The following is a 13,061-nucleotide window of genomic DNA, read 5'->3' as shown; positions in this document are numbered from 1 at the left end:
TGGCACGTGAGTTGTCTGTGCAGTTGATATTATTAGCACGTGAGTTGTCCGTGTAGCACGTGAGTTATTTGTGCAACGTGTGAATATGGATCCATCCCCCTATGGTCACCTTCTCATGCTCCTTCTTGATGGTGTATACGCAGTTCGAGGAAACTGATTAGTGGTTTGGTACGGTTATGGAAATTCTGAGGAAAAACTGGCCAGTATTTGATTTGGTTATTGCATTTCATCTTTACTTGCAATTTCCTTGGTTGTTTACCCGATTTGTTTGCATATCTTCTTTATATGCTGGATTGTTGACTGAGCACAGTACGTTAAGTTATTGTGTGCACCAAGGCGGTTTCTATATGTGATTCATGACTTGATCATATAATTATTTTGTACTTGTTGGAATTATGAATTGTACAGGTGATTAGCGAGTATCATTTATAATCCTTTCTTCTATTACCTCGTCGAGGTTAGTTATGACACTTGCTGAGTACATGGGGTCAGTTGTACTCATACTACACTCTGCACTTAATTGTGCAAATCCAGATGTTGGACCGAGCCACCAGTAGCTAAGGTTTGCTGTCGAGTCATCTTGGAGAAACGAGGTAGAGCTGCATTTCGACCGCAGGCTTGCCGTCTCTTTTCCCTTTAGTACTGCTATTTCATTCAGTCAATATTATTATTATTATTATTATATTCAGACTTGTATTTTCTATTTTAGAGCTCATGACTCTGTATTTACCAGTTTCGGAGGATCTGTTATATATCAACGCTGTTATTTATGTTAATTGGCCTTAGACTTTTATACTATTTTTGTTAATTCAGTTTTTATATTTCTTTTTTGTTATGTTCGCTTACCTAGCAAGTGAATTAGGCGCCATCACAATCGATTGGTGGTTTTGGGTCGTGACACATACAGAGGTTACACTATAGCATAATATCTTTCATTCTTGTCTGATTTTCTGTTTTAGTTTCGATTTCAGAATAAATATTGGTATTAGAGCAATTTGTCATGCTTTGATACCAACGAATATTAAATCAAGGAACAGAAACAAGAATCGTGTACCTGGAGTAGAAATCACAATCCAACAAATTGCTCCTAAGTCCAACTTTAAATTTCTTGGAAATAAAGTTTAGTTTCACGAACTAAATGCTTTTCTTTCTATATATTTAGCGAAGAAAACTCGAAAAAAAATTGTCTTTGTTAAGAAAAAGGAAGATGTATTGATAGATAAGAAAGAGGGGTGCATTTTCTTGTTTTAAATCATGTAAAGAACCAATAATAGTTCTTCGCGTCCTCTTTAAAACTTATTGCCCCTCTTTATTTTTAACCACGTGATAAACCTTTTTAATGAATAACTTCTTTGAGGAAGTTAACTCCATCCTTATCTTTAATGAGTCGGGTCAACCCTCATGGAGCAATCTAATATCCATACCCAATTTTCAATATTATATTCAGTTGAATTTGAAATATGTTCTAAATCTACCTCTATTGCTCACTTAGTCCCTCTCGATTGTTTATCAAAAATTAAAAAAACAATTACTGACCAACAAAGAAAAGACAATTAAAGAAAGATGGAAAGTTAACATTCTTTTTTAAAATCACGTTTCATTAATTTGATTTCAAACCACAAATAATTTTTTATATTTTGGATCCTGCTGTAGGGCTACGAAGTCACCGTCGAGTAAGACTTAAGTTACGAAGTCAAGTTCAATGGGCTTAACTGAAATAACAGAAACATTCATGGGCCGTATTTTAAAAAGCTAAGTTAAGGGGGTCGTTGAACAATTTATTCGTAGTTATAATCATCTCAAAAACTCATGAAACAGTAACAGCCTTTAGCTCTTAGCAAACCATATAGCGACTATGGAATCGAGCTTAAAAATGGAAACTTCAAACTCAAACGCCCAAAATCGCCCCTGCAAACGCCTCCTATTTGACCGGCGCTATGGTTGGGTGTAAGTTTATTCTCTTTTTCTTTCTTTTTGGGTTATTCGGATATTTTATATGCATAAGAAATGAAAATCTTCATTTGGGTTATTGCTTGTTGGTAGGTTTGATGAGTGGAAAGACCCAGCAGAAGACGCCTTAGCTGGTGGAAGAGGAATGTGAGTTTTATTTTTATTTTTCTTGAATAAAAGTGTTTTGTATTTTGTCGCTGAATATGAAATCGGTCCTTTTCTAGGTTCTGCATTGTGCCTCTTGGTAAAGCTTTCCTGAAGATGGCTAGCCAAATGGTATATAAACAAGATTTCTTCTTTTTTATATGTTTCTGTTTTATTCTCAGTAGTTTGTAAAAGGAAAAAAAAGAGTATGTGTTCTCAGTAGTCTAAAGGGTCTGTTTGAATTAAATTTTATACCCTGATATAATCAGTGTTCTGATTAACATCAAGTTTATAATTAGACTCCTTGTTTGGTTACTATTGAAAAAATCATTCTTTAATTATATGGAGGAAACTGATCCATTACCTGATAATTGCTTTTTGAAAATATCCAAATTAGTTTCATCTTTCTGCATCCCTCTCTTTATAGTTATTTTGCAGATTCCATATATTCCTCCAGTTCCATTTTGTTGTCATGTTTACTAAAACTAGTTGTTCTAAAATACTTGTCATTTTAGAAAATCAAGAAAGAACTAATTAATTGTTTCCACCTTTACCCTCACTCTAATAAATGTGGTGAGAGACTGATATAGTGAAAGCAAGAATAGCAATAAATTGAGATCTAAGATTAAATAAGGGCGATTTAGTCAAATTATCCTTTTAACTAATGTTTTCCTAAGGGGCGGTTGATTGATACTGCTAAATTCAATCTTCTGTTGCACTTCACTTTATATCGCAGCTGAATTTTGACCGAATAGCAGAAGTATTTGTATCTCTGTCTAGTTTGTCTGTAATCTGGTGATTATTCACCCTAACTGATAATTTCGAGTGCTACAAGATCTGTATAGATTATCTAATCAATTCTAAAGTTTATTTGGTAAGTTTGCACTCACATAGATTTAGCACATAGGAGAACAGATATCGAGGGCTCGACTTCAGTTTGAGCATTGCATAAAACAATAAGAGAAGACTGTTGTTATTATGTGTTTATATTGTAAAATGCCAAAGAACTTAGAGTACCTACTTTGTAAGTCTTAGAGCTTTCATAACAACGGTTACTGTTCTTGATAGTTCCTACTTTTAACGAGTGAAGAGGTGCCGAGCTCAGTTGGGTGGATATAGCACCATTTATTAATTTTAGAGATGTCAAGCTCAATCCGATAGGAATTTTGAAAGTCATTCTCCTATCTTTTGTTACAAGTAGAGCTCAATAGCGCATGTTAGATGCTCAGGGGGAGAGAGAGAGAGAGAGGGAGTATGTGTGTGTTTTTCTTTTTTTTTTTTTGGGTTGGGGGGGGGGGGGGGGTTATGGTGAAAAAATGGGGTGTCTATAACTGTGTATAAATATCCAAAAAAAATAACAAAGCCCCATAGTATTGCAGCTGTAAACAGATCTATTCAACTATTAATAACAAATTCTTAAATTGAAACACATTACTGACCAACAAACAATAGAAGAATCTTTATAATAGCATACTCAAAGAAAAGGCACTCTTTTGCTGCCCTTTCTTTGCTGTCTTCATAATGTCCTTAGAGGTAAATGAAATTTGCCACTGGAATTTGTATTTCGTACTCACCTTTTTGCCTTCCAGATTCATCAATTTACTCACTTTTTGCCTTTTCTTCTTATTTTATTCGTGATATTTCCTTTTCTATCTTTGAGAAACACCCAATTGGTCGAGATAGAGAAAGGAAATTGGTGCATTTCCATTAAAGATAACTAGATAAGGAAAAGTTACGCCTGTTATTTTCCGGAAGAACCTAGCTTTTTGTAGTAATAGGCTTGCTGTTATCTCATAATTCCTTTTTTTTTTCTTATTGTTTTCTTTTCTCTTTACTTTTTTCTCCAAATTCTTTTGCAGTAAACTATTTTTGGAGTTAATCTTGTTTAATTGGACTGAATTCCATTTCTAAAGTACTTTAAATGTTATATGAAAATGTGAAAGCATTTGGCTCCCCGTAAAGAAGTGTACGGAGGTCAGGTCTATTAGTTACCACATCCTTACCCTTTCATTACAAGGACATTGTTCATATGTCATCTTTTGTAATAATTGGAAAAAGAAATACTTGTACCATCATTTCATTCTAAAGGTTTGCTTCTTGTGTTTGTTAATAGAAAGCGAGTACAATTTCAAATTTCTATCTTATTGCTCCTCTAGTTGGGAATACTGAAAAGTTTGTTGATCCCTTCATGGCTTCATCCAATTCGACTATCAATTCTGGATGGGTATGGAGTTAATAAAGGACAAAAGAATTATGGTATGTGAAGGTGAATGGACTCAAAAGTGGGGTAGGATATCTTCTTAATAATTTAAAGGTTTAGCCCCTAAGCATGGTCTTGCTTCCTGTTTACTAATGTGGAGTCGTTCAGATATTTGTATTGGATTCTTTTTTGATATTTAAATGGCATACCTGTTGTAATGTTTTAAAGCTGACAGCGTTTTGATGTAGTTCATAATGAAATGATTTGGAATTATCCAATTATCCAAAAGTAACAAAAAAAGTGAAAACTGATGATGTAATTATGGTGTTTATTCCGTACAGTAGTCTCATGGAAGGTCTAAAACTTTGTAGCATTTAAATTTAAGTGCACTCTTTACCAGGAACTTTTCCACCACACTTACAAAATTATTACCTTATCACAAATTGTAATTGGACTCAAAAGTAGGTAAACTGTAAATAATTATTTAAAAGTTTAGCCTATGAGAAAAAATGCAATGTGCAACTTATGATGCGTTAGGTATAAAAGATCTCTTTTTCAGGAAAGTAGGTGGACTAGAAATGAATGGGGAACTTGAAAAGGGAGGATAGGTAAGAACCCTCCACTTCCAACCATTAGGAATGGGGTACGAGTCACAAATGGAGCAAGGAAAAGGCCACGATTGGGATTCTCTAGGTTGAGGAGGTTTGGGGTTCGGGTTTTACCAGATATAAAAGAAAGAAATGAATAGTGAACTTCAATTGGGAATTGGGAAGGAGGTTTGGGGGTTTCAAAGGGATCTCTTTGGAGTGACTAGTCACCTTTATGCCTCTTCCGTGCGTGAGGTCATCTGTTTGCAAGAGTGATTTGGAATTAGCCAGACATTCAATCTGATGACCAGTTTTAGATCGTTTCCAGCAGCTAGGGCATGTGAATAATTTTGGTTGTGACCACCTACCAATTATGGAACTACATTCAGAAATACAGGGAAAGTTGAGAGCATGGGAAAATCATTTCCATTTTACCTCTAGCTTTGGACTTGATAGGTTGTTTTCTTTCAATTTCATGAAATAAACAAAAGAAGGATAGTGATATCTGGTGCTGCCTGAATAATTAACCAGATGCCACGATGCGTGATATATTTGTCTGGTCCTCTCCTATAGCATTTTTCTGTTTATGCCCCCTGTGATATCTGCTGAATCTGGATCACGGTCCTACAGGGCACAGATTGCGGTTAAGATTAATTGTTCCGGTTAACTCTTTGTGAGCTGCTATCATATTTGTTTCCTCCACTATTGTAAGCTTGTTCTAACAATGGCACCCACAGTTCTGTCAGAGTTCTTATTCAGCCTTTGTGGAAGTTAGTAATTTGGATGTTGCACTTTTTCTTTTTCAAAAAAATAAAAAAGGAATTTGGATGTTGCTGGATCAGTAGTAGTAGTCGCTTAATATCTTAGTAATGTTCCAAATTTCATTTCAAAACAATATGAGATTCTTACGCTGCAAACGCTTTGCTCATTTTTGTTTATGTGTCTGTTGTTAGATTGACGTTGCTGCCAACTCTGCTGTTAAACTTCTTGAAAAGCCAGACTTGCTTTCACCTGCAGCGGTACAAGCTAATATCAAGGACCAACTCCATAGAATGAATTCTTCTATGAAGAAACTGGAGTTGGATCTAAGTAAGCTTATAACAGATGTCAGGCCGGAGTTGCCTTGTCCTTCAAATCTGCCTGAAGATAGTCACAAATAAGTTTCACCTACCAACACCTAATGAAGGCGCTGACGTTTCTGGTTCTGATCGTGGAAATTCAATCTCAAATCCGAGAATCTGGAAGTGAATTATGACCCGCTTGCTTCAATCTCAAGATGAGGATCAATATCTAATTCTCGCTTGTATAGCATTTTCTGATTTCTTACAGGTATTAGGATTGTCCTCTGCTGCCTCCAAGTCTGTAACTGAGGTTATGGAGAGGCCAATTTGTTGTTCTTTACTAACCTGCTTGTCTAAATAAGTTTAAGGATTTATAGTTTCTTGCCAAGGATTGAATTCTTGTGTATGAAAAACAATGAATCAATGATTAGTTACTCATTTATATAGAATTTACAGTAAGCAATCATGTGAGCCAACTCCATGAAGGGATGTAGACACATCATAATCACAATTTTACAAGCAATTATTCTTGACCTCATCTTTAACTGCATATCTTGAATAACAGTATCGATTATTTTATAGAGGAAATAACCTGTTTGCAGTGCAATCGTATTACAGGTACGTGATATTGTTGTTAATATGGAGAAAAATGTACTGAAATTAGGAATCAAAAACAATATAAAAGAAATATATTTGTTCAATTTCCACTTTCAAGGCCTTTTCTATTTGCTGGTTTCTATTCAAGATGTTCTTAATTGAAACAAGAGTAAAATATTCTCCCCTATATAAACAGTCACGAAATTTTCTAAAGTTTTAAATAAATCATTTCTTCTCCATTGAGTGATATCTCAATTGCAGGAATCCAGTAATGAATTCAGAGTATTGAGCAGCTGAATTAGGAGTTTAGCGGAGAAACTCTGAGAATTTCAGCTATGAGATGAAGAAATTGTAATTGAGAGAAAAGAGAGAATTGAGAGAGATTGTAGAAGTACTTTTATTGATGATTGTAAAAAGTTACAATGTAATCCTTTTACGAATGAATACATGATTTTCTTTCGGAAGATTCTTATTTTTCAACTAACTAACTTCCTAACAAACACTACCTATCACTAACTGTCAACTCACTTGGCCTCAACTAACTGCTAACTGATTTTGATGAGCTGGAGCTTCTGAATTTGAGCAGGAATCCGGTAATGAATTCGAGTATTGAGAAGTTGAATTAGGAGTTTTGCAGAGAAACTCGAGAATTTCAGCAATGAGATGAAGAAATTGTAATTGAGAGAAAAGAGAGAATTGAGAGAGATTGTAGTAGTACTTCTATTGATGATTGTAAAATGTTACAATTTACTCCTTTTATAAATGAATACATGGCTTTCTTCCGGAAGATTCTTATTTCTCAACTAACTAACTAACTTCAACTAACTTCCTAACTAACACTAATTGTCACTAACTGTCAGCTGATCTGGCCTCAACTAACTGCTAACTGATTTTGCTGAGTTGGAGCTTCTGAACTTGAGTTGGCTGCAATCATGCTGCATTTTGTATATCAATAATCCCTCATGCAGAAGATCCTTGACCACAAGGATCAAAATCAGGGAACCTGATCTTTAGTGCATTAAAAAAAAAATCCCATGTAGCATAATCTGTAAGTAAGCATGTCCACTTAACTAAGACTTGAGCCATAACTTTATTTCCTTTTTTACCATTCTCCTTTCTAAAATGGAATCTGGATTGGGACAATGGGGGTTGACAATATCAGTACTAGGAGGATAAGTGATTTGTTTGGGCAATTCATAGCATTTCTTTAGTAATGACACATGCACAATGGGATATTTCTTTACTGATGAAGGAAATAGGAGAGTATAGGCCACAACTCCCACCTTCTTGATAATCTGAAATGGTCTATAATATTTAGCAGCCAATTTATGGAATGGTTGGGTAGTAATGCTCACTTGTATGTATGGTTGAGTCTTGAAGTAAACCCAATTACCTGCTTCAAAACTTTTATCACTCCTATGAAAATCAGCATGTTGCTTCATCCTTAACTAAGCTCTTAGCAAATGGTATTGCAATAGTTGTAGTTTCAATTCTTTGTTGATCAGGGTGTTGTCTACATCAGCTAAAGCTAATTCACCTAGCAGATAAAGTAAGTGCAGAGGAGGTGGTCTTCCATAAAGGGCCTTATAAGGTATAGTTCTTATGGCCGAATGAAATGAAGTATTGTACCAATACTCAGCCATATATAAGTAAGAATGCCAATTAGTAGCCTCCTTCGAACATAAGCATGTCAAATATGTCTTTAGGCATCTATTCAAAATCTTAGTTTGCCTATCAGTTTATGGATGATAAGCTGATGAGGTGTGTAGTTGGACTCCTTGTATTGTGAGTAGCTCCTGCCAAAAAGAACTTAAGAATACTATATACCTATCACTGACAATGGAATCTGGCAGACCATGAAGTCTGTAGATGACTTCCATAAACATCTTAGCTATAGATTGAGCAGTATAAGGGTGTTTAAGAGGGATAAAGTGGTCATACTTACTCAGCATGTCTACTATGACTAGTATTACCTCATACCCCTTGGACTTAGGTAGTCCATCAATGAAGTCTATGTAGATTTGGGACCATACTACCTCAGGGATTGAGAGAGGTTGTAAGAGACCAGGATAAGCAGCTAAGTTAGCCTTGTTTCTTTGACAAAAGTCACACTTCTGGACAAAGAGTTTTACATCCTCTCTTATGCCTTTCCAGTAAAACAATGTCAAGATCCTCTTCGATGTTGCCTCCATACCTGAGTGACCTGTAAACATAAACTTTAATTGTATACCAGGATCTTGGACATGATAATCTTACACAAAATCGTACAGAAAACATACCTGAATCGTAAGACATCATCGTGAAGCGGAAGCGTTAATTCGAATTGGTTTCTCGCCTCTTGCCCTAGCTTTCGTTACCGCCGACTTTAGTGATAGAAGAGAGAAAATAAAATACAGTAACCCTAATGGGTGGGGAAAGGACCAATTTATAGAGGTTCTCATTTAATCAGGTACGTCCAACGAGTAACCGATCGGACGGATGAGATTTGCTCATTAATTAAATATTAAATATGGGCCTTAAACTTATTTGGCCCAATAATCACATAATATTAATATTTAATATAGGAACATTAGTTGCGCATAAACAAATCTCTTCTATAATGTCCACAATAAATCCCACAATACGATAAACTAGTAAATGTGAGTTATGGCGGTTATATATAATTTGTCTACATACTCCCTTCCATATACTACAATATTAGTAATTTATCATATCAGGTTCATAAGCTATAAAATATTATGGTCCACAATAATGTCTCATTGAGACTTATCCTGCAACATCTCAAAACAATAATATGTACACCATTATGAGAAACATGAAATCATTAATGTATATCAGAAATACGTAAATGAGCTCAGAGTGTCAAAAATCATAAATACATCAATTATAAATACAACCAAGACCCATTCTATGTACATGTTCCTTAAATGTCTTTGGCTGTAAACCTTTCGTTAACGGATCTGCAATCATGAGATCAGTTCTAATATGCTTAAGTGACACTCTTTATTTCTGAACTTCCTCCTTGACGGTAAAGTACTTTAATTCCATATGCTTGGCACATTTGGAGTACTTATCATTCTTGGAGAGGAATACTGCTGCAGAATTATCACAGTAAATTTTCAGCGGCTTGGTAATGGTGTCGACAACCCCAAGTCCTGAAATAACGTTTCACAGCCATAATGCATGAATTGTGGCTTCAAAACATGCCACAAATTCTGCTTCCATCGTGGATGTAGCAATGACAGACTGTTTGGCACTCTTCCACGATATTGCTCCTTCAGCTAATTGGAACAAATAACCAAACGTGGATTTTCTAGTGTCAATATATCCAGCGAAATATGAATCCGAGTATCCAACAACTTCCAAATGCTTGGATCTCCTATACATGAGCATGTAATCCTTCGTTCCTTTCAGGTACCTCAAAACTTTTTTTGCAGCTTTTCAGTGAACAATTCATGGGTTACTCCGATATCTTCCTAGCATTCCGACCGCAAAACTAATATTCGGTCTTGTGCAAGTCTGAGCATATATCAGACTACCAACAATTGAAGAGTAAGGAATTGATTCCATTTCCTTTCGTTCTACATCATTCTTAGGGCATTACATGAGACTAAATTTGTCCCCTTTTTGAATTGGAACAATTTCTGCTGAACAATTATTCATATTAAATCTCTCTAGAATTCTTTAGATATAGCCTTTCTGATACAATCCCAAATAATCCTTGTGATCTATCACGGAATATTTCTATTCCTATCACATAGGATGCCTCACCCATATAGTTCATTTCAAAATTCTTAGAGAGAAAATCTTTAGTCTCACGCAATATGCCTAAATCATTAGCAGCAAGTAGAATATCATCAACATATAGGACTAAAAATATAAACTTGCTCCCACTGATCCTTTGGTATATACACCGATCAACGGTATTTTCCACAAATCCAAAAGATGTTATGGTATCATTAAACTTTATATACCATTGTCGTGAGGCTTGTTTAAGTTCTGTGATGATCCAAATATCATCTTTAAATTTAATAAGTAATGTTGTGTTCTAAGACCTCGAAAAGCACCATTTATCATTCCTCGACTTGCGTGCGTAGTCCGTAAACTTTTTCGGAAGGTTTTCATGTAAAAAATGAATTAAAATGTGAAATAGAGCTTTAAAACTCAACTAAGTTGACTTTGGTCAACATTTTGAGCAAACCGACCCAGATCAGTATTTTGACAGTTCCGGTAGCTCCGTATCGTTATTTGGGACTTGGTGTATGCCCGGAATTTAATTTGGAGGTCCCTAGCTCTAGTTATGACCATTTAACGAAACTAGCAATTTCAAGGCTAAATATTCTAAATTTGACCACGGGGTTGACTTTTTGATATCGGAGCCGGAATCAGATTCTGAAAATTTGAACAGCTCCGTTATGTCATTTGTAACTTGTGTGCCAAATTTGAAGTCATTCCAGATTCATTTAATATGTTTTGGCACGAGATTTGCAAATTGAAAGTTTAAAACTCAAAGTTCAAATCGGGTGTGAATTGTAATTTCAGTGTTGTTTGACGTGATTTTAGACACCGAGTTAGTTCGTATTATATTACGGGACTTGTTGGTATATTCGAACGGGGTCCCGAGTACCCCGAGAGTGAAACGGATCGAAATTAGAACAAGAATTGGATTTAAGCAAAATCTGAAATTTTGGGTTCCGGTGTAATCGCACCTGCGGAATTTTGACCGCAGGTGCGAGCTCACAGAAGCGAGACCACCAGCGCAGATGCGGTCTTCGCAGGTGCGGCCTCTTTGCGCAGATGCACATTTTTCCTCCGCAGATGAGAAACCTCGCCTGGCAGCCCCTTTTCGCAGATGCGAGATTTTTCTCGCAGATGCGAGCTCGCATGTGCGAGCCCAGGCACCGCAGATGCGAAAATGCTGGGCAGAATATATAAAATCGGGTCTTAGCCATTTTTACTCATTTTTGAGTTTTGAGTCTCGGATTTGGGCGATTTCAAGGGGGATTTTCATGACTTTGGATTGGGTAAGTATTCTATAACCAAAAGTGATTATATTTCACAAATCCATGTCTATATTCATCATTTATTTCGAATTTAGATGGAAGAAATTGGAATTTTTGTAAAACTTTCCAAAAATAAAAATTTAAGATTTGAAGGTCCATTTGATATCGGAATTGGACAAATTTGGTATGGTTGAACTCGTATCGGAATGGGTGTTCGGATTTCGCGAGTTTTTTCGGGATTTGACATGTGGGTCTCGCTGCCGAATATTTTAATGAATTTCGAATTTTTATCCGAAAAATTTATAAATTCATATGGAATTAATTTCTATGATTCGTATTGAATGTATCGAGTTGTTTGTGAATAGATTTGAAGCTTTCGGGGGCAAATTTAAAAGAAAAAGCTGTGGTTGAATAATTGATTGGAATTTGCAAAGCGAGGTAAGTATCGTGGTTAACCTTGACTTGAGGGAATAGAACCCTTAAATTATTTGTTATGTGAATTGCATGTGAACGACGTACGGGCGAGGTGACGAATGTCTATACGTCGTCAAATTAATTCTTTGCCTGTTTACTTGAAAATCATAAATTAATTATTATAATAATTATTTCTCTCTTATTCTTTGTCAAAATATTAATTTTTGAATTCCTGCATTAATTGTTACATGCTATTTGAATTATGTGTTTTAATTGTTATTTGACATTTAGCATATTAAAAATTAAACTGCCTCTTTTCTTCCTGACTTCTATAATAAATTGCTAATTGTCATTGTTTGTTTCATAATTAAATTATAATTGTTGTATGCTTGTTGTCTTATAATTTTATATTAATTGTTGCGTTTATTGGAGAATTTTTTCTATAAGGTTTGATTGGTAAATGAATGTGTTGGAGAAGCGGGTTGCACGCCGTAACAGGATTGGTTATAATGAATATATTGGAGGATCGGGTTGCACGCTGCAACAGACTGATTAAAAGTCAATATTGGAGGATCAGGTTGCACGCCGCAACAGACTTATTAAAAGTCAATATTGGAGGATCGGGTTGCACGCCGCAACAGACTTATTAAAAGTAAATATTGAAGGATCGGGTTGCACGCCGTAACAGACTTATTAAAAGTCAATATTGGAGGACCGGGTTGCACGCCGCAACAGACTTATTAAAAGTCTATATTGGAGGATCGGGTTGCACGCCGCAACAGACTTGATTGAATGTGAATATATTGTGAGAGCGGGTTGCACGCTGCAACAGAAATAATGGAAGTGATAATTGGTTATGACTGCTGAGTTGGCTTCAATTATTATAAATGAGTTACTTGATTTATTTCTATTATTGTTGTTGTTTCTAATATTGCGTACAGGTAATGTAAGTGATCCGCCTTAGCCTCGTCACTACTTCGTCGAGGTTAGGCTCAGCACTTACCAATACATGGGGTCGGTTGTACTGATACTACACTATGCACTTTTTGTGCAGATTTTGGAGTTGGTCCCAGCGGCGTACCATAGACTTGCTCGGATTTCAGCT

The 13,061-nt window shown here is 35.7% G+C and overlaps 1 protein-coding gene across 1 annotated transcript; it reads left to right on the top strand.

Moving 5' to 3' along the window:
- The first annotated feature begins 1,786 nt into the window (after positions 1-1,786).
- Positions 1,787-6,355, top strand: LOC107777023 (uncharacterized). The gene is made up of 4 exons (XM_016596984.2): positions 1,787-1,947; positions 2,044-2,097; positions 2,175-2,226; positions 5,835-6,355. Exons 1-4 carry the CDS (start codon positions 1,856-1,858, stop codon positions 6,039-6,041), a joined length of 405 nt encoding a protein of 134 aa, XP_016452470.1. The 5' UTR covers positions 1,787-1,855; the 3' UTR covers positions 6,042-6,355.
- The last annotated feature ends 6,706 nt before the right edge of the window (positions 6,356-13,061 follow it).

This window comes from Nicotiana tabacum, chromosome 4 (assembly GCF_000715075.1).
Source record: "Nicotiana tabacum cultivar K326 chromosome 4, ASM71507v2, whole genome shotgun sequence".
NCBI classification, from domain to species: Eukaryota; Viridiplantae; Streptophyta; class Magnoliopsida; order Solanales; family Solanaceae; genus Nicotiana; species Nicotiana tabacum.
Note: the sequence above shows the minus strand (reverse complement) of the source record. Positions and strands in the feature narration are given on the sequence as shown.

Coding starts and splice junctions, on each gene's coding strand:
- LOC107777023 (XM_016596984.2), top strand. CDS start 1,856: ATGGAATCGAGCTTAAAAATGGAAACTTCAAACTCAAACGCCCAAAAT. Junction 1,948..2,043: donor GACCGGCGCTATGGTTGGGT/GTAAGTTTATTC, acceptor GCTTGTTGGTAG/GTTTGATGAGTGGAAAGACC. Junction 2,098..2,174: donor TTAGCTGGTGGAAGAGGAAT/GTGAGTTTTATT, acceptor GTCCTTTTCTAG/GTTCTGCATTGTGCCTCTTG.